We start from the raw sequence: 26,569 nt of genomic DNA, 5'->3' as shown, positions 1-26,569 counted from the left end.
AAAAAGAAATTTGAGGAATAAATTATACTTTTTCCCATAGGTTATTATATTCGATTAGTGCGTTTTCAATTAATGTGCCTGTTTTAAAGAATGCACTAGCCGCACTAATTGAGGGATTGCTGTATATGTATGTTGTCATACTCACACAAGCATATGTACACCTACACATGTGGATATTTATAAAAATAATATCATTATGAACATTTATATATAAATGTTTATATGTAAAATTTATTAATCAAAACCACTACATTTGTATACATATATGATTACTCCTAATATCTGTATAGGAAGAAAATTATTACATCTTAAATACAAAAATTATGAAAAATTAAACTTTCGGGTTTTGCTTTGGCAGAGTTTTGAATTAATTCAGTCTATATTGATTGTAGATGCAATTTCATGCTCTATAGATATTATTGCTAGACGAGTGAGTCATTCCTGAGCCATCGTAGAGTGAGTGTAAGTTTTAATTTCGAGAAACTCCTCTCTGAACTTGCTACTGATACTGGCAAAGTCTAAAAAAATTCTCAGAGCAATAAACACATTTGGAACACTATTTTCTAAATTATTTTTGCATATGTATGACAGAAATCTAATGAGGAAGTATTTTCTGGAATTCACCTTGCTATTATTTGTAATTCACTACATAAATCTGTTCCATCAATATTTCTAGAATGATCATGTGTTAAATAATTTTCCAATATCAAACATTTTTTAAGCAGTTCTGCTGAAGTACTTTTTTGAAATTCATATATCTTTAAAAGAAAACCAAACTTTTCGTTAATTGTAAACATGTGCTTGAATTTTTCATCAACAGATGCAATTGCGGTATCAATAATTGAAAAATAAAAATCTACCTTAAATTTTTGTTTAAAATCTGTTATGAATTCATCCCCTGCTTCATACACAAATTGTATCTTTTTTTTTCTAAGTGTAACTGTTTCTTGTTCAAAATTAGGCGTTAAACCTAAGACCTCAGGATTTTTTCCGCATCTGTTAACATCTTTTCAAATTCGTCCTCATTTTGGATTTTCATTAAGAGATTCTTTGTACCATTAATACAATTTATGGCACCATTTATATCAAGGCTTGTATTCTGAAGTTGTTTACTTGTAAAGTTTATTTCAAGAAGTATATTATACCACATCACTAAGGATACGATAAATTTTAACTTCCTTAAAATTAGATGCCTTTTTTTGGTACACCACGAATCTGGCGCTAGTGTCCTTGGTAAATGTGGCGGTCGAGTTAAGCTAGTCTAGAAAACGTGTTTTTAAAGTTAAATATAGTGTGGCTTTTTGTCACAAATTGTGCTAAAATTGTGCATCGGTTAGAAACAAGTGTCCTTCAGTGGTATTATTGTTTAGAACTGTGTTGTATATATTGTGTTTTCACTGCCGTTTGTTTCACTATATCAACGTGTAAAGATGGTGTCCAACAAGAAACGTACGTCAGCGGCGCGCAGGACTTCTACTTCTACACGAAAGGCTGGCTCAGCGTTAGATTTTTCGCAATGGATGCGTTGCGGAAACTGCTACATGTATGCACCGAAAAATGTGAAGGATCTGTGGTCGGTCTGGCAAAATGAAAAGAAAGAAAATGTCGACGTATGTGAGAAGTGTCGGGATAGGCTGGAGCGTTTAGGAATGGAAGCTGACATCGGGACCGTAGCGGAAGAACTTCGGCGGGAGTTTATGAAAATGAAAAATGACCTTCATCTTCTTCATGAGGAAGTGGAAGTGATTGGTAAGGAGATACTGGAAGTTAAAGCTGAGTTTAATGTGTTAAACAGAGAAATTAGGACTATAGAGATTACTTTAGCTGAAGTAACTAGAACAGGATTACATATGGGTGAGTCTTTGGTGAATGATTCAGTAATAAATAGTATGGGAGTGATTCGGAGTCAACATAATAAAACCACAAGTGGCCAAGAAGAAATGAGATGTAGTGAGAGTGGGGGGGTAAGTAATAGAGAGTTGAGTAATGAAGCTGGGAGAGTCATGCTGAATAGTGTAGAGAATGAGTCCATGAGTGTGAACTTGAATGAAGTTAATAGTGGTAAAATATATGGTGATTCTATGATTAAGGGTATGGAGAGTGGTATGCATGAGGAGTGCTTGGCTGATGGTACAATAGAAAGAGTGGCTTTAGCAATAAAGAGAGGGCATGAAAGAGACAAGATGATAGTTATGGTGGGTACGAATGACCTGAGAGGTAGTATAAATCGGGTAGGAAAAGATTTAAGAACATTATTAGATATTGTGAAGAGGAAAAGTGTCAATGGGAGAATAGTGTGTGTGCTGCCTCGTTTTGACAATTACGAGTTAAGTAGACGAGCAATGATAATGAATGATATGATTGCAAGAATGTGCAGAAAAAGAGGTCTGGAGTTTGTTGATGTTTGGAGTGTGTTTGAAGGAAAAAGGCAGTTGTATGCTAGAGATGGACTGCATCTTAACATGGAAGGACATAAGAGATTGAAGAAGTTATTGTTTTCTGAACAGGTTGAAGTTATTGGGCAGGGAAACTAATATTGAAAAGGTTGAGTGTAAGAGAGAGAAACTTTAGCACTGATTGTGTATTTATTGATCCTTATAGGCAGAATAAATTGCAGAAGAGAGGGGAAAAAAATCGGCATAGGACTACGGTAGTTAGTGACTTATATATCAGTTCTAAAGCCGGTACAAGATCTAGAGGGAATCTGCAATTTTTGTATACCAATGCTAGAAGCATTCGAAATAAGAGAGAAGAATTTTTGGCATTAGTCAGTGAAATCTCACCAAAAGTTGTAGGCATTAGTGAAACTTGGCTGTCAGCAGAAGATGTGGTCACTGGAATTGAATGTGATGGGTACAGTATTTTCAGGGAGGATAGAGAAGATAGAACAGGGGGAGGAGTACTGTTGATGATAGCTGATGTGTTGCAGCCAAAGAAAGTAGTATATCATGATGATAGACATGTGAATGAGAGTTCATTTGAGGCACTCTGGTGCGAAATAGTGACCAACGCAACCAAATATACAGTTGGATGCTGCTATAGGCCAGGGAGTACAGGGGGAGATATTGAATTCATGCATCAGCAACTTAGTGCAATGAGTGAAGGCTTAGTGATTATTATGGGGGATTTTAATTATGGTGATATCAATTGGAAGGAGGAAATATCACGTAGCAAAAAGGAAATGGAGTTCATACATCTGCTACGAGATAATTACTTGAAACAGCACGTAACTGAAGGGACACGTGGTGTGAGAGTGTTGGACCTGGTTATTGGTTCAGAGGTTATATGCATAAGTAAGGTGACCTCGTTACCTCCAGTTGGTGAAAGCGATCATGTGGTATTGACTTGGGAGGTTGCAAAATCTGTGGATTTTTCTATTAAGAAGGGATATGTACGAAACTACAGGTTAGGCAATTATAACAAGCTTCGGAGTGAGCTTGCAGCCATCCCATGGCAGAACATATTGCAAGGGAAAGATGTTAGCAGTGCTTGGGATAAAATCAGCGGGTATCTGAGGAAAGCAATATCAGATTGTGTCCCCATGGTCAGGAGGTCAAACAAGGCAGGCATTAGATGGATGAGCAGTAGTATTAAGCTCGAACTACAAAAAAAGAAAATGTTATGGAGAATTTACAAGGAGAAGGGCGATCAGGACACCCATGAGCAGTACAAGGCTCAAGCTAGGAAGGTTACCAGCATAGTTAGAAAAGCTAAATCAGATTATGAGAAGACCTTAGCCAAAGAGATCAAGGGTAATCCCAAAGAGTTCTTCCGCTATGTGGCAAGTAAGAGGAAGAATGACTTCGGAAGGATAACCTTAGTGGGTGCTGATGGTATTGAGGTGACAAAATCAGATGTAATAGTCGAGTTACTGAGTGATCACTTCTCAAAAGTCTATCACCCAAGTGAGGATATCTCTATACCTATAGCAATACCTAATGTGAGAATTGAAGCTAAAGAATCAGAGGTATTAAATATATTGCGAAACTTAAATGCAAACACTGCGGTAGGCTTAGATGGAATATCAGCTCGGGTGTTGCGTGAATGTGCAAATGAATTGTCAACCCCTCTTACCTGGATATTTAATTTAAGTTTGAACTCTGGTATGGTCCCTAGGGAGTGGAAGTTAGGCAAAGTGGTTCCTTTGCATAAAGGTGGCTCTAAAACTGCAGTATTGAATTACAGACCAATCACCATCTCAGGAGTAGTGGTAAAAGTATTGGAAAAGTTGGTTAAAGACAAAATTCAAGAATGGGTGGATCAGGATATGATACTCTATAGAGGCCAACATGGTTTTGTTAAAGGTAGATCCTGCCTTAGCACTCTATTAACTATCCATAATAGAATAACATCAGAGTTGGACAAAGGAACTGGCTACACAGTGATACTTCTGGATTTTGCTAAGGCTTTTGACAGGATACCCCATAGAACACTGTTACGCAAATTGGAGCAGATGGGAATGGATATTAAATTGGTGATATGGATAGGAGAATGGCTCAGGGAGAGATACCATAAGGTGGTGTATGGAGGAGCCGAGTCCAGAATGAGGCAGGTGACCAGTGGTGTGCCTCAGGGCTCTGTGCTTGGGCCAATGTTGTTTAATTTGTATATAAATGATATAGGAAACGGCTTAAAGGGAGATATTCAGTTGTTTGCTGATGATGCAAAGTTGTGTAGTGCAATAAAAAATCAAGCTGATGTTGCAAGTTTGCAGGAGGATTTAAATAAGCTGGTAAAATGGGCAAAAGAAAATGGATGTCAGTTCAATGTGGAAAAGTGTAAAGTCTTGCATTTTGGGATTAAAAGATTACCAGCTGTGTACTACATAGATGGAAAGGTACTCCAAGAGATTGATGAGGCTAGGGACTTAGGGGTATTGGTAGATAAGGAGATGAAGTTCAGAGGACACATTGCTAAGGTGTCCAAGATTGCACATAGGATTACTTGGTTGTTGAGGAACACACTGACATCCAGAGATAAAGAGGTTATTATTCCCCTTTATAAAGCATTGATACTTCCACATTTGGATTACTGTGCTCAGGTCTGGTCACCTGGATTCCTTGGAGATGAGGCTGTGGAGAGGGTTCAGAGAAGAGTGACCAAGTTGGTGAGTGATATAAAAAATGCTCCCTACATTGATAGATTGAGAGCTTGTGGATTGCAGAGATTGGTTGATAGGCGAAGAAGAGGGGATATGATAGAAACATTCAAATTACTAAAAGGTTTTTATAGGATTGATGCAGGGGAAATGTTTCAGCTGTGTGATAGTGATGGAAGAACAAGAGGTCATCTCTGGAAATTAAAGAAGAGTGTGGTTAACAAAGGTGTCAGAACAAGGTTTTTTGCCTGGAGGGTGGTAAATGAGTGGAATTCATTGCCTGACTTTGTTGTGAGCTCTTCATCTGTAAATGAATTCAAGAAGAGATATGACAGATATTGTTTTGCTAGTTTGGGTCTCCCGCGATGAGTCTACTGACTCAATGGAGATACCCGTAATAATAATAATAATAATAATAATAATAATTAAATTTTAAGATGACTACCTGCGTCTAATTTCATGATATTTCCACTTAATCCACATCAACTATCATCTTGAGATATTTCTTGCAGTGCTTCACAAACATTGCACAAATTATATCTTAGCGGCTTTAATGAGTCAATTCGACTTTCCCATCGTGTATCACAGACTAGCTTGAGTGAAAATTACTTGTCTTTTGAGATATTCCCATCGACGAGTCGAACTGGATAAAAATACATATAGATGACGTACCGCGTCAAAAAATGCTGTGGCATCTAAAGTATTAGCAGTGCAATTCACTACTAAATTTAATGAATGTGAACTACAGTGTACATACATTGCTCTCGGGTTAATATTTGAAATTCGTCGCTGCACACCTTTTACATCACCTTTCATATTACTGGCGTTATCGTATCCTTGACTTCGTAAATATTGTATTGATAATGAAAATTTGTCTACAGTTCCTAGTATTTCATTTGATAAAAATTCTCCAGTATTATTTTTTATTTCTATAAATCCCAAAAAGTGTTCTTTTATAGAAACTGTGCTATTACTAGTGTCTACGAATCGAAGTACTATGCTCATTTGTTCCGTGTGACCAATGTCGGACGTACAGTCAATAATTATAGAAAAATATTTTGCGGCAACAACAGATTCTAAAATTTTCTTTTTTATTGCATTGGCGAAGATGTTTATTATTTCATTTTGAATATCTTTTTCAAGAAAATGCACATATGTATCTTTATCTTTTATTCTTCAAAGATGTTCATTCATTATTGGATTAAATGTGGCTAGAAATTCGACAAATTTCAAAAAATATCCGTTTCCATGCGAAAACAATATCTCATTTGTTCCTCGAAATGATAAATTTTGAATAGCTAACGTCTGAACTAAAGCAAAGAGTCGTTCTAATACTTGCACCCAATGTTTCTCCTCTTTTCTAATAACTAGCAAGTTCTCTTCATCAATGGTTTTCTTTTCTTTTATTCGAATTTCTAATTCTTTCCACTTATGGTCATTTTCAATGTGTCTTTGACTTTTTTCATGCACAGCTAAAATAGAAGAAGCATTTTTCCAGTCCCTCAATCCAGAATCAGCAAGGTTAATCCGCCATTGATCAAATAATAAATAGCAGAAGCAAAATGCAGAATCCGTGAATTTTGAATACAATGACCATAAACCTGCATTGTCTCGCCATTAAATAGTCTTAGAGTATAATGAGTCATTGAAAATCTTCTATTATTGTTATCTTTCAGAAAATCAACATTATGAATCTGTTCAGGTCCATGTTCAACTAATAGTTGACGCAATTGATTGATATTGGAAAATTTTACAGGACACCAAGTTGCTGGATCATTATAATTTAAATTTGTAAAATCAAATCCTTTTATCACTGGATCTGTAGAACAACCAACTTCAGAATCAACAATACTCATGTGATCTGTAGATTTCTCCTTCAATGTTTTCATCCAATTTTTTATATCTGTAGAATTCTCCTCCAATTCATTAATCGAAACTATAGACAAATTATCCAACCAATAATCTTGCATGCAAAAGATTTTCTTCTTGTACGGGATTAGAATCTTCTCGGCAAAGATATTTTAAAAATGCACCTTCTTGTTTTTTTAAACTTTCTTCCTTTTCCACTCGACATTTGCGATGCTGAAAACTCAATTTCTTTTTATCCATTTTCAAAATCCAGTAACTGAAATATTTATAAATAAAAATAAACCTAATTATAAAAAATACTAACTTGAAACTATTCAGTAATTAACAAATAAATTTTTATACATTTACTCAATGAAGTATTTATCAATTATATATACCTTATAAGTTATAGCTATATAACTTATCTATCATACATTTATAATCTAATAATTCAACAATATCGTTTTCTATGAACATAATTGACAAATTTCTAAAATGCATCTGACTTAACGAATTGTGTAAATATTTTTAAGGCATTTAAGTACAGAAAATTAGCGTTCACCGCTAGCATTACAAACAGGCAGTGTCCAGGGCCGCATCAAAATGGATGGTTTACATTTGAATGGATTTGGTGTACGGAGACTTGAAAAGGTGTTGTTGAATGTAGTGGAAGTGAATGTGCAGAATCAGGAAAACTAGAGTTATTAAGGGGGGTTGAGAAATAGATATCCAGATTTTAGGGAGACAGTTGAGTATGTGAATGTGTGTAACATGCCCAAGCGAGTAAGAAAGACCATGAATCAGAATGGGATAGTTAGTATAAGGCATCAAAATAGGGATGGGACAAATCGGCTTCTGCAATTCATTTATACAAATGCCAGAAGTATTAGGAACAAGAAGGAAGAATTTTTGGCCTTGGTTGGCACTTCCAGACCACAGGTTATTTGGCATTAGTGAAACATGGCTGATAGAAGATGACACAGCTAGAGGGATTGAATGTGAGGGGTATGGTGTATCCAGGAGTGACAGGGAGAATAAAATGGGGGGAGCAGTGTTATTGATGATAGCTGATGAGCTACAGCCAAGAAGAATAGAAGTGGAACTGCAGGATAGAGAAAAGAGCACATTTGAGGCTATTTGGTGTGAGATTGAATCTAGCAGAACTAAATATACAGTTGGGCGGTGCTATAGACCAGGTGATGGAAAAGATGGTGGAGATAGTATGCACAAGCAAATAGAAGAAATGAGTGGAAGGAAGGTAATTATTATGGGGGATTTCAACTATGGTAACATTCATTGGAAGGAAGAGAGGACACATGGGAGGAAGGAATTGGATTTTATGCGATTATTAAGGGATAACTATCTGCGACAGCATGCAATGGAAAATACTAGGGGTCAGAGATTGCTTGACCTAGTAATTGCAACTGAGAATTTGGCTGTAACGAATATGACCACGTTGCAACCAAATGGTGAGAGTGATCATAGGGTCTTGACTTGGGAGGTGGCTAAAGGTGTGGAATTTACAATTAAGACAGGGTACATGTCGAATTACCAGGCTGGTAAGTATGACAAGCTTAGGAGATTGATTAGTTCAGTGCCATGGCATGTACAACTGCAAGGGCTAGAAGTTGATAGTGCATGGGAGGCAGTTAAGAAGTGTTTGCATGAAGCAATGGCTGACTGTATACCTAGAATCTGAATAATAAATCAAATAGGGGTTAAATGGATGAATAACACCATTAAGCTTGAGCTGCAAAAAAAAAGAAACAACTATGGAGGGAATTTAAGGAGAAAGAAAAAATTCATGTGACTGACAGGCACATGAATGGTATAAAGTGCAGGCCAGAAGGGTAACGAGTATGGTAAGAAAAGCAAAAGAAGATTACGAAAGAACATTGGATTATACAGGAATTGTGGTGAATGAAGTGGAGGTGAGTGGTCTATTGCAAAACCTCAATGTCCATACATCTGTGGAATTGGATGGTATACCAGCTCGTGTCGTACATGAAGCAGCTAAAGAATTGTCAGTACCCTTAACCATTTTGTTTAATTTGAGTCTCGGGTATGGGATAGTCCCGAGGGGATGGAAAGAGGGGAAAATAGTTCCACTGCATAAAGGAGGTTCCAAGAATTACCGATCAATTAGCATATCAGGAATCGTTGTCAAGGTCTTGAAGAAATTAGTCAAGAGAAGCATACAGGATTGGATAGATGAAAATGGGATACTGTATGGGGGACAACGTGGTTTGTGAAGGGTAGATCATACCTCAGTAACTTGCTCGTGTTTTATAATCCAGTGACAGCTGAACTGGATAATGGTAATGGGTTTACAGTGATTCTACTGGACCTTGCCAAGACCTTTGAAAGGATACCACATGGAACTCTAATCAGTAAACTGGAGCAGATGGGGATGGATATAGGGTTGGTGAGATGGATAGGAGGGTAGTTGATGGAGAGATATCAGAGAGTGGTTCATTCAGGAGTAGAGTCCAAAAGACGGCTTGTGACTAGTGGCGTGCCGCAGGGTTCTGTTCTTGGACCACTACTTTTCCATTTGTTCATTAGCGATTTTGGAAAGGATCTGAGAGGAAGTGTTCACTTGGTTGCTGATGATGCAAAGTTGGGTAGAGCAATTGTGAGTGCATAGGATGTCAAAATTTTGCAGGTTGATTTGGATAGTTTGGAGGACTGGGCTGGGGAAATGGATGTCAATTTAATGTGACAAAATGTAAAGTTATGCATTTTGGAGTGAAAAGATTAGCAGCAGTATATCACATTGGTGGAACCATACTCCAGGAGATTGATGAGGCCGGGGATTTGGGAGTGTTGGTAGATAGGGTAAATCAACTCATCAAATCATTTGGTTGCTGAAAAATACTTTAACAAGCAGAGACAAACAAGTTATTGTTCCACTATATCGAGCCTTGATAAGACCCCATCTAGACTACTGTGCCCAGATATGGGCACCAGGGTTTCTTCTTGCGATGCGAGGAGGTGGAGAACATCCAGAGGCGAGTGACCAAGATGATAGCAGGTCTGTGGAATGAACCTTATGAGAATAGGTTGAAGATTTGTGGGTTGCAGAAATTGAACGATAGGCGAAGGAGGGGTGATATGATTGAGACATTCAAATTACTGAAGGGTTTTTATAAGATTGATCCAGAAGATATTTTTGAAAATATGACTGGTGGTGGGAGGACTAGGGGCCATACATGGAAGCTGGGCAAGAATGTGGTGTTAGAGCTAGGTTTTTTACTTGGAGAGTGGTGAATGAGTGGAATAAGCTGCCAGAGTCTGTCGTGGGTGCTATGACTGTCAATGAGTTCAAGGCGAGGTATGATAGATACCGTGTGAATGTTGAATAGTTGTTCTTGACATGATGTTAAGGCCTCCCTCGATGAGTCTGTCGACTCCTTGGAGTTGCCTGAAATAATAATAATAACACTTTTGGAGACCCGAGGCACAACATCATTATGAGGCCTCAAAAATAAGCACTTTTTTTAGTTTATTGAAAAAATAAAAGTCAACATTTCCATGATAACTAATTTTAATAACACAATACAATATTGGTATACATATATTTGCATTTTAAAAAAGTATAAAAATAAATCAGTTCAAATTTAAATTAAAAAAATCCATAATTAAAAGTTTTTTTTTTTTTCTGGCTTTGGTTTTAGCAAATATATCTATAATGTCATCATAATTAATTGAGTCCATTATATCTGATTCAATGTATAATAACGACAGGTCACTTGTTTTATTTTCGTGCAAGTTGCTTCTTAAATAATTGTATAAGGATAAAGGTTTTTTTTAAAAAAAAAAAGAAAAGAAAAGAATTTAAATGCAATCAAATTAAGCTTGCTAATCAACATAAAAATAGGAACTTCATTAACTGTAAAGTTCAGATATTCTCACTGAAAAAAATAAAAATTTTGAATTTACGGTAATTTGTAGCAAAAATCATCATATTTATGGAATTACAACATGGATCTAAATATAAATATAAAACATTTCAGTTTGCAGTAACACGCAGAGTATGCCTCCCTGATCGACAGAATTTTTTAAGTATCTGCTTCCCAACCACCCAACTTTAGGTGAAAGGTAAATTTTGTCGCCTAGTGCAAGACCACCTTATTTACTGGAGACCTTAGTTAAAACATAGAAGCAATCGATAGTAATGATAACTTGCTATGCTCGCTAACATTCACTATTTTACTGGACATTTTACCCTAAAATAACTAGAATCTTGATGCACAAAAAATGAACTGAAAAATCAATCAATTTAATTTATAAATAATAATAAACTTGAAAATAAAATGCTCTGTTTATGTGATATAGAAACTGCTCTTCCACACTAATTAATACAAATAGCATAAGCACACAAAAAAAACCTCTGATGTCTCAGAAACGTGTTTCAAAACTGAGCCCAGTGGAGTCTAGAAGGGAGCTGGGTATAGAAACAATGGCATTTATATGCTTTATACTAATGCCAAGAGCATCCGGAATAAGGGAGACGAATTGGAATGATTGTTACGGGAGATTTTAACTACAGTAGTATAAATTGGAGAGAGGAAGATGCATGTAGTAATAGTGGAATGGAATTTCTAGACTTCTTGAGGAACAAATGTCTTAGGCAACATGTAACAGAGGGAACAAGAGGATCAAGAGTTTTAGATTTGGTTTTAGCATCAGAAGAGTTGATAATAACTGAGATGACATCTCTCCCACCAGTTGGAGAGAGAGAGTGACCATACGGTTTTGACTTGGAAAATGAATAGACATGCAGGAGTATCATTGAGACAGGAACTTATGTGGAATTATAAGGCAGGTGATTATAATAGTCTTAGACGTCAACTTCGGGAAGTTTCATGGAGGGAGGAATTGGAAGGCCGGGATATCGTTAGTGCATGGCAAATTGTGAAAGAATATTTGTTAGCAGCAATGGTAAGTTGTATACCACGAGTGAAGAAGAGGACACAATTTGGAGTAAAGTGGATGACAAACAATATTAAACAGGAATTGCATGTGAAAAAGAGGCTATGGAAGAGATATAAGGAGACAGGTGAAGACAGGATGTGTGAAGAATATAAGACACAGGCCAGAAGAGTTACTAGTGTGGTAAGGAATGCGAAACTGGAATATGAGAGGAGATTGGCACTAAGATCCAACGAAAATCCTAAGGAATTTTTTAGCTATGTGGCCAGTAGGAGGAGAAATGACTGTGTAAGAATGATAGTGTGGGTTAAAAATGGGAATAGAGTGACTGATGCAGAGGACATAGTGGAATTGTTCAATGTCCACTTTATTGGAGTATTTCATCTTGGAGGAGTCAGTTTTAATGCTAGAAGGATAGGGCAGGTTCAAGGCGTTTCAAATACTGAGAACTCTGGATGTCAATAAAGCTTTTGGACTGGATGGTATTTCACCACGAGTTTTGATAGAATGTGCTAGGGAACTGACATTGCCTTTAACCTGGCTTTTCAATGAAAGTCTGGCTTCGGCAAAGGTGCCCAGGAATTGGAAGGAAGATAAGATAGCGCCATTGCATAATGGTGGTAACAGACTGGAAGTGTCTAATTATAGACCAGTCTGTGTGTCATCAGTAGTTGTTAAGATCCTGCAGAAAGTAGTGAGGGACCGTATACAGCACTGGGCAGGTGAGGGTAATGTTATCTGTGAGAGTCAACATGGATTTGTGAAAGGGCACTCTTGTTTTAGCAATATGCTAGCCTTTTATAATAAAGTTACAAGAACATTAGATGAGAGAAAGGCATATACTGCAATTTTCTTAGACTTAGCAAAGGCATTTGACAGGATTCCACATGATAAGCTGATATTTAAGTTGCAACACATGGGTCTGGATGTCAGACTGGTCAACTGGATTCAGGATTGGCTGTCTGATAGGTATCAGAGAGTTGTGTATGGTGGAGCAGTTTCAAGGAGAGAGAAGGTTACAAGTGGGGTCCCACAGGGCTCAGTTCTAGGACCTATATTGTTTAACCTTTATATCAATGACATTGCCAGTGGATTGCAAGGGGATATTCAGTTGTTTGCAGATGATGCGAAGCTGGGAAGGATTATTAGTAATAGTGCAGATGTGGTAGCCCTGCAAGAGGATTTGAATAAGCTAGATAGATGGGCAAATGAATGGGGATGTCAGTTTAATGCAGCAAAATGTAAGGTCTTGAGGTTTGGGAAACATCGATGGGATGCTGCATACTCTATGGGAGGAAGTTGGGGAGACAAGAGATCTGGTGTTGATGATTGATGGAAACCTGAAGTTAAGGGGACATATTGCAAAGGTGGTGAAGGTAACACAGAGGATTGCTGCAATTATGAGAAGGACACTGACCTGCAGAGATAAGAGGGTTATCATTCCGTTGTATAAGTCTCTGATCAGACCACACTTGGGATTATTGTTCTCAGATTTGGTCCCCAGGATTTGAAGGGGATAAATTAACTGTGGAAACAAAGATGGATGACAAAGATGGTCTCAGCACTGTACAAGGATAGTTATGCGAATCGGCTGAGGGAATGTGGACTGCAGAGCTTGCGGATAGAAGAAGAAGAGGTGATATGATTGAGACTTTTAAACTGTTGAGAGGTGGTTACAGGGTTGACACTGGGGAGTTCTCTCACTTGGTTGAACAGCGGGAAGGAGTGATGACAAGAGGCCATCCCTAGAAGTTATGAAAGGAAACTGTGAGCAAGAGGGTGAGGAGTGGTTTCTTTGCATGGAGGGTGGTTGAGCCGTGGAATGCATTGCCTGATAGAGTGGTGAGGGCGAGAACGGTCAATGAGCTTAAGGAGTGGTATGATAAACTTTGTATTTCTTAGGGGGAACCTCTCCTTGATGAGTCTTGAGAGACTTTTTGTTCTTAGGAAGGACCTCCCACGATGAGTCTTTTGACTCCATGGAGGCCTGAATAATAATAATAATAATGATAATAATAATAAAATGATTGCAAGTTCAATACTCAGTGATCTGTTCTTTCCTAATAGAATTCTGGGAAATTACAGGGTGAAATATTCTTAAGAACGTTATGCATTAAACTGTGGAAAGGGTTCAGAGGAGAGTGACTAAGTTGGTGAGTGATGTAAAAAATGCTGCCTGCATTAATAGTTTGAGAGCTTGTGGATTGCAGAGGTTGGTTAATAGGTGGAGAAAAGGGATTATGATAGAAACATTTAAATTACTAAAAGGATTTTATAAGATTGATGCAGAGGAAATATTAGCTGGGTGATAGTGATGGAAGAACAACAGGTCATCCCAGGAAATTAAGGAAAAGTGTGGTTAACAAGGGTGAGAGAACGAGGTTTTTCACCTGGAGGGTGGTGAATGAGTGGAATGCTTTGCCTGACTGAGTTGTGAGTCAGGCATTCTTCATCTGTAAATGAATTCAAGAAGAGATATCATAAATATGGTTTTGATTTTGATAGTTTGGATCTCCTGCGATGAGTCTACTGACTCCATGGAGATTATTATTATCCAGGCATCCATCGACTCCTTGAACTCATTGACCGTTCTTGCTCTAACCACTCTCTCAGGCAATGCATTCCATGGTTCAACCACCCTCCACACAAAGAAACCACTCCTCACCCTCTTGCTCACAGCTTCCTTTCGTAACTTCCAGGGATGGCGCCCTTGTCATTGCACCTCCTCGCTATTCCACCAAGCGAAAGAACTCCCCAATGTCCACCCTGTAACTGCCTCTCAAAAGTTTAAAAGTCTCGATCATATCACCTCTCCTTCTTCTATTCACCAAACGCTGCAGCCCACATTCCCTCAGCCAATCCTCATAATTAACATTGCACAGTCTAGAAACCATCTTTGCTATTTGCCTCTGTACCCTTTCCACAGTTAATTTATCCCAGGCAAATCCTGGGGACCAAATTTGAGAACAATAGTCCAAGTGTGTTCTGATCAGAGTCTTATACAATGGAATGATGACTCTTTTATCTCTGCAGGTCAGTGTCCTTCTCAGTATTGCACCAATCCTCTGGGTTACCTTCACCACCTTTGCAATATGCTCCCTGAATTTCAGTTATCTATCAATCATCATCCCCAGATCTCTTGTCTCTCCTACTTCCTCCAGTATAGCTCCTCCAATTGAGTATGAATCCTCACATCGATGGATCCCAAACTTCAGCACTTTATATTTTGCTGCATTAAACCGAAATCCCCATTCATTTGCCCATCTGTCTAGTTTATTCAAATGCTCTCACAGGGCTGCCACATCTGCACTATTACTGATAACTCTTCCCAGCTTCACATCATCTGCAAACAACTGAATATCCCCTTGCAATCCATTGACAATGTCATTGATATAAAGGTTGAACAATACAGGTCCCAGTACTGTCCCCTGTGGAACCCCACTTGAAACCTTCTGCTTCCTTGATATTGCCACATCATAAACAACTCTTTGATGCCTATCAGACAGCCAATCCTGACTCCGACTAACCCAACATCTAAATCCATGTGCTGCAACTGAAATATCAGCTTATCATGTGGCACCCCGGCAAACACCCTTGCAAAATCCAAAAAGATGGCAGTATATACCTTTCCGTCATCAACTGCTCTTGTCACTTTATTATAAAAGGCAATGATATTACTAAAGCAAGAGCACCCCTTAACAAATCCATGTTGATTCTCACAGATAACATTACCCTCATCTGCCCAATACTGTATATAGTGCCTCAATAATTTGTCCAAGACCTTAACAACTACTGATGACACACAAACTGGCCTATAATTTGACACTTCCAGTCTGCTACCACCCTTGTGCAGTGGCACTATTTTACCATCCTTCCATTCCTTGGGTACCTTTCCCACAGCCAGACTTTTATTAAAGAGGAATATCAATGGATCTGTTAGTTCTTTAGAACATTCTCTCAAAACCCGTAGTGAAATACCATCCAGTCCCACAGCTTTACTGGTATTCAGAGTATTCAGTATTTGGAACACACTCTCCTCTTGCACCTTTAAACCCCAAACCTGCCCTATTCCTCTAGTATTAAACTTTCTTCTCCAGGATGAAATACTGCAATAAAGTGCTCATTAAACAACTCCACTATGTCCTGCATCGATCATTCTATTCCCATTTTTATCCTGCAATATCATTCTTCCACAATCATTTCTCCTCCTATTAGACACATAGCTAAAAAATTCCCTAAAAGATACCCGTAATAATAATAAGACGGGTTCTGGTTGTTGCTGATAAATTTTCCCTAAAAATATCTTGAAATAGTTAAGGACTGCATATATAAATTTACAATAAAAAAAAATTTTTTTTTTATTGTAAATAAAAAAAATTTTTTTTAGAGATGCATTTAAAAAAGGAATAAAATAAGTGAAGCCTGTCATTATTACATTATTTTTTAAAGGTATCACTTTCCATTCAAAGATCACACCCAAAGAACAATTAAACTAACAAATGAATTAGTAATATAACACAAAAACCAAGTTGCAACTTTTATATTTAAAACATTTTAAACTTCACTTCATTTTAATTGGTTATTGAAGAACACACTAACATCCAGACATAACATTTTAAACTATAGCTTCACTCATTCACTGCCAAGGAATTTAAAGGGAATTACTCTAGTAACACATGCAATTAATTCCTAAACAACTTTCAAATTGGATGCATAATATTTGGTTCAATTAAAACATACCTCCTTGATTTTTGTAGGTATTATATCAAGAACTTCTGGCAAAGAAGTTTCTTGAACACCTGGAAACATTCTCTCCATACTCCTAATCATGGTTTCAATGCTCTGCTGATCTACTTTATTCATTATGAGATGTGTCCATGTGTCATATGACAAGAAAGCTGCCTTATGTGAATTACTTATATTGTCTTCAGTTATTCCATATAAAATTGCTATTGTATGTGAAGAAAAGAGATGGGCCAGACTAAACACATCATTTCTATGATTATCAGTAAATTTTAAGAGAGCTGTTGATATTATTATAATTATACACTTAGACTTTATGAAATTCTGAATCTGAGATGGACGAAGAGGAAACTGTAACTTTTCAATATACTCATGATACACAGTCTTTAATTTTACACTGGAATTCTTGGTAAACCAAGTATTCAGATATTGTCCAAGCTCATCAGCATCAAATGCATTAAGGATAATGAAGGATGGAATGAGGGCTGACCGCTTAAAAGCTGAAATAAATCAAAGTGCACAGTTAATATTAGGATCACAATATAAAAAGAAAACATTATTTCAAATATATGAAATTGTTTTTATATTGAATCACTAATGGATACATCCAGATATGCAACCCCAATCCATGAGTTTCAAGAAATTACAAAATATGGTTCTGTATATTTAAGAGGGATACTAAACTTTTCAGAAGAGTCTTAAATTTTTATATTGTGTTTGTATATGTAAGAGAGTGATGTCTCTCTCTTAGCATTCAAGAATTCTAATGTCTGAAGAAATAGGGAATCGTTATGTTGTTGTATGCCATTGCTTTTTGTGTTTCTCTCTCTCTCTCTCTCTGAGTGTGTGTGTGTGTAAGGGGATACCCAAAAATAACTGGAATCTGAACTTGACCCACCCACATTTTCTAGTTGCAGATGCTGCTGCTAGGCACCATGAGTGTGCAACTGGCAACTTGTATCATCCTGTGTGAACTGCTTCATTGTGCTGGCTGCTTTTTTAGTTAGTGCTTACAAGCAAGTTTAGCGGTTTTGTGATGGCCGACTAAAAGGAACAGAGAGTGCGAGTGAATTTTATTCTTTTCGGTAAAACTGCAGCTGAAACTATTGTTATGCTTTGGCAATCCTTTAAGGACACTTTAGGTAAAACTCACATCTATGAGTGATTTTCTCATTTCAAAAATGAGGATATGCCAGTTTGAGGACCAATGATGATCTGGCTGATCTTTGACAAACAGAAATTATGAAAGACATCAAAAAGGTCAGACAATCAATGAAGTTCATCGAAAGATTAGTGAGCAAGTTTCTGAAGAGATGAATTTGTCAAGGAGTTCGTGCTAGTGAATTTTAGCAGAAAATTTGCAAATAAACATGTGTCTGCTAATTTTGTGCCTCATTTGCTTAAGGATCAAATCTCCTCAATCTCTCTTCATGTGAATATGTGTGTGTGTGTGTGTGCATGCACGCACATGTGCATGTGCGTGCATGTGCGCATGCGCACCTCATAGATGTTCCACACATCCTACATGGAAATTTAGTCTTTCCAACCAGTCAGTTTGTGTCTGTGTGGAGAAACCAGTTACATATTTGAAGATACATTCCTGACAGCACTGTTCCTTACTTATGAATGGGCTATGTGGACCTCCCTTTAAAAAGTATGTTATTTAAAAATAGTTATTGCAATACCCATCATTAAAAATCCTGAATTTGTGGCACTAATTCACTCAGTATGCCCAAAGTAATTGCTGTAAGTGAAGTTCGGTTGTTTTCTGACATTATATTAATGAAATCCATTCCAGAAAGTGATTAAGAATGGAATATAGGACTGAGGCTGGTGGACATAGGATTCTCTATGATCAACATGGGCTTTGAAAGACAGGTCTTGTTTTAGCAATTTGCTTGCATTTTATGATAAGATGACAAATGTGTTGGACAAGGAAGATTCATATAGAGTGATATTCTTGGATTTTGCAAAGGCATTTAATAGATTAGAACATGACAAAATGATATATAAGCTGCAGAAGATTGGATGTGATAAGAGATTGGTCAGGTGGACTGAAGATTTAATTTTTTTGAATGATAGCAACAAGCTGTGCATATTGGAGCAGCTTTTCAGAAAAGGAAGGTGACCAGTGATGTGTCTCAGGGTTCTGCTCTTAGGAGTGATGTGTCTCAGGGTTATGTTCTTAGGAATGATGTGTCTGAGGGTTCTGTTCTTGCTGTTTAACTTATTTGCTAATTGATATTTCATATGAACTTACTAGAAATCTTCAATCGTTTACTGACTGTGCAAAGTTTGGTACAATTATAAGGAGTATTGTTAATGTTAATTCCCTTCAGGAAAAATTGAATAAACTTTTGGTTTAGGCAATTAATGAGGTCTAACAGATAAGCTTAGGTGTTGATGGTTATTCATGACTTATTTTTCACGGTATTAACAACACCACAAACACTTTTTTCTTCGACAAAGATGTTTTATTAACGCTTATATTTCGCTGATTTTCAACTCAGCATCATCAGAGCACAACACACAAGTAAACGCAACAGTGAGTGAGCGAAACAATATAATTGCAAAAGACAAAAGATCTAAAGTCCTATTTCTGGTGCCCTCTAACGAGAAAAAAACAAAAAACAAAAAAAACAGCAGTTATCCAGGAGTTTTTCTTAGGATAACCGTCTCCCAAATTTTTGCCAAATTAATGCAACCATATTTGTTAAGGTTGGGAGAATTCTTCAAAGCCATTGCTGACTCAAAAAATAATCTTTCAGATCTATAACAACTCCTAAATAGCACATTCGTTTTCCTCCATCTAATCCGGTGTGAAGGAGTGTCCAAAGCGTGGTCTGCCAGTCCCGACTTGCCATAGTAATAGTAGCGAATGCATCTTTCATGTTCTTCCAGGTGGATGTTCACTGATCTTCCTGTTTGCCCATAATAGGCCAAGTCACAGTCACATGGAACTTCATACACTCCTGGGTGTGCTAAAGGGTGAAGTTTATCCTTAGGCGAGCGGATCAGAGTTGCCAGCTTGACATGAGGTTTGAAGGTGGTGCGAAGGCCATGTTTCAACAATACTTTGGCTATCTTTTCCGATGTACCTCTGATATAGGGAATAGAAATGGTCGTGTTGTATTCTTGTGTATTAGGGGAGGGCAGAGTAATGGGCCTATGTAGTATTTTATCTATTTTGTAGGGATTGTAGCCGTTGGCTAAGCAAAAATCTAATCCTAAAAGATTCAGACACAATGGTTAGTTTCGATGTCACCTCCTTATTTACCAATGTACCACTTATAGACACTCTTGATTTAATCAAGTCTAAATTTCCCCCAGATATTTTTGAATTATTTCAATTTACCATGAATGCAGGTTACTTTACATGGGGGGGAAATTCTACAAACAGATTAATGGTACTGCTATGGGTTCCCCACTCTCTCCCCCCGTTAGCAAATTTTTACATGGAACATTTTGAAAACAAAGTACTTACCACAGCTACATACAAGCCACAAGTGTGGTTGCGCTATGTAGATGATGTGTTTGCCATCTGGCCCCATGGACAAGACACTTTGGATGCTTTTGTCACCTACCTAAACAGCCAACACCCCAAAATTCACTTCACAGTAGAAAAAGAATCAAATAACTGTTTACCATTTCTTGACACATTAGTCACCCGCCTTTCAGATGGATCACTATCTTTTTCTATTTACAGAAAGCCTACACACACAGGAAGATACCTACATAAACAATCACATCATCATCCAGTCCAACAGTACGGCATTTTAAAAACACTGACACACACAGCCAGAGCCATTTGTTCTAACGATACAGCTCTGGCCACTGAACTCCAGTACCTGCGCCATACGTTCTTAGCCAACGGCTACAATCCCTATAAAATAGATAAAATACTACATAGGCCCATTACTCTGTCCTCCCCTAATACACAAGAATACAACACCACCATTTCTATTCCCTATATCAGAGGTACATCGGAAAAGATAGCCAAAGTATTGTTGAAACATGTTGATATGCTTCAGGATATTAAATGATGGCTGACAGTGAAGTTTCAAAGGCACATTGCAAGTGTTGATGCTAGCATACAGGTATGGATAAGAGTGATGCCACTATATTATATAAAGCATTGATCAGACCACACCAAGACTATTGTGTTCAAATTAGTTCATTGTTGAAATAACAGACAGGATACAGAGATCCAATGACCAAAGTAATATCAGGACTTTGGAATGTTGGTTATGCAGAGTGGGAATATCAGAATTGCAGAGTCTGGTGAATAGAAGCATAAAAAGTGACATGATAGAGACATTCAGATTAGTGCGAGGATATTACCAGATTAATATAGAGGGGTTTATAAAAAAGAATGAAGGGTGAGAGAAGAAGGATGAGATGCCATCTGTGGAAGTTGTGTAAAGGTGTGGTGAAGAAAGGTATGAAAAATATTTTTTATATGGAGATTGTTGTGTCGGAAAAAGAGCTGACTCACTATTTGTAAGCCATCTTGTTTCCAACCCAACACACAGTGATGATTAGACCTAAGGATAAGGACATGCTTATGCCTCCAAAGAAAGGGCTAAGAGAGTATTGTATATATGTTCACTCAAAAGTATATCAAACCAACTGAGATTGTTAATATTAAGTAAACTTAGGAAATCTGTATTTAGAATTGATAATGTCTGTGTAAAATAAGCAAAGGGAAATTGTGTCTCAGGACCGAAATTGTCATTATTAAATGTGCATAAGAGAGCTATGTATTAGAACCATTTCAAAACAGTTCAGAGTTGGGGTGACCAATCGGCCGTGGCTAAGAGTATGACGTAGTCACCGAGAGAGGGTGCTTGCATCTGTAATATAAGCCATGGTGCGAGACTCGATCGCTCTCTCGTTTTCTGTTCCTGTGTTCCCATCCAATCCTGGATAGCTACGGAAGCTTGTCGCCGGTGGCCAGCAACAACCTCCCGGTTGCTGTTGTACCAAGTCGAATAAAGCCACCAAAGGAATGAAGTCAGAATTCCAGTAAAGAGCTGTTGGTAAGTTGTGCCAACGTGAAGTCAGCGAAGATATTGGAAGTAAGTTGCTGATGCCACAGAAACATGTGGTGAGAAAATATGGAAGTGAAAGCATGGAGGAAAGTCATGGAAACTCCATGAAAAGAACAAGATGGTAATGTACAATTTTTCATACTCATTATAGAATTGTAATCATAAAAGGAATAGGAGACAAGGATTTAAGGAGCTCCACACATTAACTTACACATAGTGCCTAAAAGACTGCTTGGACTGATCTGTCTGTGTCAAATAAGCTGGTACCACTCTAAGCTTGTGCTGAGAAAAGAACCTAACCTCTGAACTGTTTGTCAGGAAGAAGCTATATGATATAATATTAGATATTAGCCTGAATTTTAATTAAGTTGTGGGGGGGCGATAGAGCTTGAGCATGAATTAGAATATCTTTCCATGTTAAAATACAAGACGGAATGCGTCTGACATACTTTGTATAAAGTTGTATATAATTGTGCTTAGAAAATGAGCACTGAGTAACCCTGTATGGAATAATTGAGTCTGCAAATAATAATGTAACAGAGATATAGGATTGTTTCATTTAAACATAAGAACTGAAATTTTGGATATCTTAACCTAAAGAAGGGGGGGGAGTTCAGACTATCTAGCATTGAAATTATTACTTAAAGTGTATCTATGCAAGTGTTTATAATAAATGTATTTCTTTATATCAAAGTTCATGAGTCTGTTGTCTCTGAGATTGAATTACCACTTATAAAACTTTCAGACCTGTATGAGTGAAGGGGGAACCAATTTACGTAAGAAAGAAAAGGGGGGGAGCCACGACTGCACATCACGTGATCCCTTTGTTGTGTTATATTTTTCTTTTTTATGTGGTCTGTGGTCTGTGTGACTGCCATATTGTTATATCTTTAACTGTTTTTACTTTAACTTTACAGTTAACATTAATTGTTGTATCACTTAATATCAGATATTTGTTTGCCGACAAATTTGTATTGATTAAAGACTGCGCCAGCCGGCAACTAAACTCTGATACATTATCCAAGAATACTTAAAGAAAATGTAGGGATCATGAGGCATGCAGTCGTGGTCCCGATTCTTATATCACTATTGGTTTCCCCCTTAATGCACAGTACGTAAATTTTCAAACGGTAGCTCAATCCGCAGAAAGCATGACAAACTCATTTGATCGTATATAAAGAAACACATTTATTATGGCACAAAGACAAGTATACATGTTAATCAAATCCTTAATCTTAAAAGAGTCTGGGTTCCCTTCACTTAATTAATCACATCCATAACTTCTATATTATAGTCCCTTACTTGACATAAATTTCTCACTTCTATACGTACATCTCAGACTCTTGTAACTAAGTTACCTAATATTATCACACATGTAATATTGCATATATACACAAGACAACTCAATAATTCTGACATGAACTTCTCTAGGGTAATACTTCTTATTCTTATTTAATCCTCCTTCCAAAATTTTAGCTAACATTTAATTACGTTCTGACCATATAACATTGCTGTTCCTAAATCACACAAACAGTTCGGACCTCGGCCTCCTGTTCGCCTGGAGCCTAATATGCTTTCTTATTAACCGCAGACAAAAGTGTCCAAATCGCAGACTGTTCTTATAGCACTACACAGAAATAGCATGTTTCCTTAACTTCTGCTTCCTTAGGCCACGGTTACTTTAATCCAACATTTAACATAAGAAAATCTTACGCTTACCGTTCTTGCCTTGAACTGGATACTCTGGTCTGCTTACAGTGCCTTCACTGATGGCAGCCTTGCTGTTCCTTTGTTTCCATACGAACTGAAAACACTCATACACGGATTTGAACACTAACGTTGATCCCATCAGTGGCTCTTTCTTCTTATGGATCTGAATACATTGTAGTTGCAGCCTTGGCCCACGCAGCATACATAGCAAGGGGGGAATTCTTGCTACACGTGGCGGCAAGCTCTACACAGCTCTCCGACAGGAAGCTAGGTGCCGACGAAACCCGGAGACAAGAGACAAGAGAGCGATTCGAATCCCCGCCGAAACCTTTATACCTCAAACCAGCTCCCTCACTCGGCGGTGTCATCATGCATACGGTGACTGCCGATTGGATGCTGTAGCCACAGACTGTTTTACATGGCTTAAAAACATGCTCTAGCTTATACATATTTACTTGGCAATCTATACATGATTTTATATTCTAATTCATTTACAACTGTTCTCTATTAAACTCATGGGCTATTTTAATATTGTTCAGAGCTTACACACTTGGATATTTACATGTTCTTGGGACATTAGTTGGTACATTTCCCATTCGGAGGCATAAGCATGTCCTTATCCACTCCTTCTGAGATAACTTAATGTTGGGTGGGAAAAAAAGGTAACTCATCATTTTTTTCAGACACAACAGTTGTTTAGCGTTATATATTTGAGTATCAGAATTTAGTTGCAGGCTGGTGCAGTCGTTTAAACAAAATATAAATTTTTTCGGCAATGAAATAACTGATATGCATGAGAGATAAATAATACATATAAAATAATACATAAGAAATAAAAGTAAAAAAAGTGACGAGGTGGAGACGTAACAAGATTTATTATTTAATCAATAGTGTTATTATTATCATTATTATCATATGATGATAATAATACTACTGAAAAAAATAATAAATCAGATGTAGAAAGTTTTTTACCTTGGATATAATATATGTTGAAGATACCAAGCTATTTTAAACCTGCTTTTTACTCCAATTCCCAAGTAAGCACACAGACAAATACGTCAAGTTTGCACCTGCACGTAATGCAAGTCTAAGTTTACCCTTAATGCAACATCCATCTCCTTGAGGAGATGTATGATGCTATGCATCAAAGGCAAGGGGCCACTACCCAGACCAGTTTCGACCTTTATTAAGATCTCATCAGTGGGAGCCAGGCTTAGAAATACCAAGGTTAAGTAATACAGAGCTTATAAGTATTTTACCAAAACAAGTTACCAAAAGGTGCTTTGACCTTATTAAATAAAAATCTCAGGATGAGAGAGAGATGTAGAAAGTTTTTTACCTTGGGTATAATATATGTTAAAGATATGTTAAAGATACCAAGCTATTTTAAACCTGGTTTTTACTCCACTTCCCAAGTAAGCAAAAAGACAAATAAGTCAAGTTTGCATTACGTGCATTAGACTTGTACTACTTTATGGGTCACTTAGACTTGCATTACATGCAGGTGCAAACTTGACTTATCCACAAAACTTGACAAAATCCAAGTATATTACTGTGTATCCTTCTCCTCTGTCCAAGGAAGCTGCCACCTTATTGTAATAAGTAAGTAGATTACTAAAACATGACTTCCCTTTAGCAAATCCATGCTGCCCATCAAAGATAATACCATTGTTGTCAATTCAATACTGGATACTAGTTCTCTCAAGCTTCTCCAATAACTTAACCACAACACCTGACACACAGATAGGCCTATAGTTTGATGCTTGAGTTCTATCACCTCCTTTATGAAGTGGCACAATGTTACCCTCCTTCCACTCCTTAGGAACTTAACCAGGGCCAGCTCTACCGATGGTGCAATGCATGCATTTGCACGGGGCTGCAATTTTTTTTTGGGGGGGGGGGGGCAAAATGAAAGTGAATAAAATGATGATGTGGAATAAATAATACTGCATAAGATCGCAGTTTTTATAATAAGCTGACTAGTGACTTATTATGTGCATGATGCTGTTTCTGTTTCCCACAATCCGTCGACCAATGATACTCGTGTAATGCTCTTCGGTAATCAAAGTTTTGTGAGTCATTCTTCGCTTACTCTCTTTTCCTTTCCCTCTCGCCTCTCCTCTCTATTCCTTGCATACACAACAATGGAGTCTGCAATAAAACTGCATTTAAAAGTTCATTATGCGATATTATATTCCCATCTTGTGCTTGTTAACCACCTTACCGGCCGTTATGAATCAAATACGCATCCGCATACGCTTCGTATCCATCATATATTTCATTGTTGTAACAATGGTATTATAATTTTAATAAGCACTTCGCATCCATGATAACGTGAACGTCTATAGACGTCTTGGCCGGTAGCGTGGTTAACTTACTATGAATTGAATTTCCCACTGTTAGCTGGTGTTAAATTCTGAATGAGAAGAATTATAATATAGTAATATCTCATTCAGAGTTTAGCATAATCTGCCATTCCCAAGGCCAATTTTGTTCATCAGAATAAATGTTAAAATATTACCTACTGTTGTGTGCCACTATTTTGTATAATACATTGCAATATATTTGTAAAAATTTGTAGTTGTTAGTTGTATTAATCATGCTAATTCTTAGTATTGTGTATGCATACCATGTGAACTAAACACGGGAACTTGGAACTTAATCCGATTATATGAATTACTGCCTAAGGTAAGTAATTCATATAACGTGTACTAAAAAACGAGTCATATAAGAAGTAATTGAAATTTCCACTAGAGTCCTTCTCTTTGAGTAACAGCCGTCGATACTGTAATCTACAGAATATTTCAGTTGTTTTTGAGCATGTATTAAGGAAAGTTGATTTTGCTCAGCGTTAGTGATTGTTACAGTGATAAGTTTTTTTTAGAGTTTTATGTAAATTAGTAGTTAGTACAGTGTTTCAACCTCCATTAATTACTAAATAATACCATACTACTAATAATATTTTATCGTAGGTTACAATCAAATAGATTACAATGTCTGATAAAAGAAAAAACTACCAGGTGCAGAATATCGCAAACGGAAAAAAGAACGTGATATTCAAAAACATAGCAGGACTTTATACGACAATTTCCGAATCTAGTGATTTAAGTGATGAACTTGATAGGTACACTGATCCAGCTAGATGGAATCCTTCTTTAAATGATGCCGAAAGACTTTAAATCAT

At 37.2% G+C, this 26,569-nt stretch overlaps 1 protein-coding gene across 2 annotated transcripts in view; it reads right to left on the bottom strand.

Moving 5' to 3' along the window:
• LOC150095906 (uncharacterized) overlaps positions 1 to 26,569 on the bottom strand; it is a 271,111-nt gene that overhangs the window by 193,675 nt on the left and 50,867 nt on the right. For both annotated transcript variants that reach the window (XM_090409259.1, XM_090409260.1), the window contains exon 2: positions 16,622 to 17,124. In XM_090409259.1, coding sequence (XP_090265385.1) covers positions 16,622 to 17,124 — 503 coding nt within the window. The remainder of the gene's footprint in view (positions 1 to 16,621; positions 17,125 to 26,569) is intronic.

Source organism: Typopeltis vanoorti, chromosome 19, assembly GCF_054136105.1.
Source record: "Typopeltis vanoorti isolate ZY-2024b chromosome 19, IOZ_Tvanoo_1.0, whole genome shotgun sequence".
NCBI classification, from domain to species: domain Eukaryota; kingdom Metazoa; phylum Arthropoda; class Arachnida; order Uropygi; family Thelyphonidae; genus Typopeltis; species Typopeltis vanoorti.
The sequence above is the reverse complement of the archived record's forward strand: the minus strand, read 5'-3'. Positions and strand labels throughout refer to the sequence as shown.